At 36.7% G+C, this 1,396-nt stretch overlaps 1 protein-coding gene across 1 annotated transcript in view; it reads left to right on the top strand.

Annotated features, from left to right (window-relative positions):
• Nucleotides 1–249: 249 nt before the first annotated feature.
• FNDC7 (fibronectin type III domain containing 7) overlaps nucleotides 250–1,396 on the top strand; it is a 22,660-nt gene continuing 21,513 nt past the window's right edge. Inside the window, exons 1-2 of the mRNA XM_007449337.1 lie at nucleotides 250–312; nucleotides 820–838. Of these exons, the coding sequence (XP_007449399.1) occupies nucleotides 250–312; nucleotides 820–838 (82 nt within the window). The remainder of the gene's footprint in view (nucleotides 313–819; nucleotides 839–1,396) is intronic.

Raw genomic sequence — 1,396 nt, 5'->3', positions numbered from 1 at the left:
TTGACCCCCTTGGCATAGCTTTCTTCCACTCTCTTCTTTTTTTTCAGTCTCTGCAATACCTGTACCTGCCAGTCTCCAGGTGCCCCTAGTTACAGGTCAGCTCCACACAGAAGGGGAGGAGCTACTTCCCGGGGTCTGTTCCCAGAATCACAGCCCCACATCCCAGCGACAAACAGTGCTGCCCACCTGGGGACCAAAGAGGACCCTGCCCACTTTGTTGTGTGCCATGTGAGTGCTCAGTCCAACAGGATGGCTGGTGGACAGGTGAAATGTTTGTCTGTGATTGGATTCAGTCTTATCTGCCTTAAAATGGTGAGTTCACCATTCCAACCTACCTGCAACTATTTAGGGGTAAAGAAAGATACATTCAATATCTTTCTCTTTTTTTGAGGGCCTCAGGGGTGGGGAGATGGAAATCAAAATACTTTGGAGGCATACCAAGATTGTATATGTTTGTGTGTTTGAAATTTAATGCAATTTACTAGTGAAAGAAAACAAGAATGTCATTATGTTTTAAGAACAAAGATTTCTGAAAAATCCATCAGCAGCTACTGACTTAGTTCAATAGGCAGATTCAGGGAGAAAAATGAAACAGTAATGTGATCTCTCTCTATCCTCTCAATTTTATTTAGGATTGCGGTAGATTTGAGTGTTGGAAAATAAGTTGTGCAAATAAATACTGTGTGTGGATTGGAAGATTGCTCACATTATGTATAAACATGTTGTGCTAAGTATATTACTGCTCTGATTTAGGTTTTACATTTCCCCAAATGGTGTTTTTCTTTATGGTTCTAATATTCTAAACTTTCCTTTTTTCAGGTTGCTTCAACAAAAACAGGTAACATTCTCTGAAATGCAAGTTTACCCTCCCCATATTTGATTTTAATTTCCATTGTTAATTCCTGGGCTACCCTGAAATATAAAGGCTATGCCAGGAAAAATATTCAACATTTTCTGAGCACTCACACTGTGAGTGTAACTGGTAAGACAAATACATGGATCAAAATTTAAAGATACATCCTCATAAGATATTCTTCTTGAGTACTGAGATGTATAGAGTCATGCAGTCATAGATTTTTCTCAAACACAGTTAACCATTAGTAAAGTATTACAATGATCATCATTTCAGTCAAAGAAACAAAATTTTAGTGAAGAGCCTAATTTGTCTTCTAAGGAATTAGAGGAGAAAACTAGAAACAGTTTTGATCAAAATTCTCTAATAAAAGATGCTCTAATAAAAAGATTAGATTCTCTAATAAAAAAGATTTTATACTTCTAATATTGCATCCTTAAAATATAGACAATGAAAACCCAGAGCTGGAAAAAGGCTTTCTTTTAAGAGATTTTATCACCATTTTTCTTGAATAAATGACTGAAGGCAAGGATAATTTCCCTA

The sequence above is a fragment of the Lipotes vexillifer genome, unplaced genomic scaffold, assembly GCF_000442215.2.
Source record: "Lipotes vexillifer unplaced genomic scaffold, Lipotes_vexillifer_v1.1 scaffold393, whole genome shotgun sequence".
Taxonomy (NCBI): domain Eukaryota; kingdom Metazoa; phylum Chordata; class Mammalia; order Artiodactyla; family Lipotidae; genus Lipotes; species Lipotes vexillifer.
The sequence above is the reverse complement of the archived record's forward strand: the minus strand, read 5'-3'. Positions and strand labels throughout refer to the sequence as shown.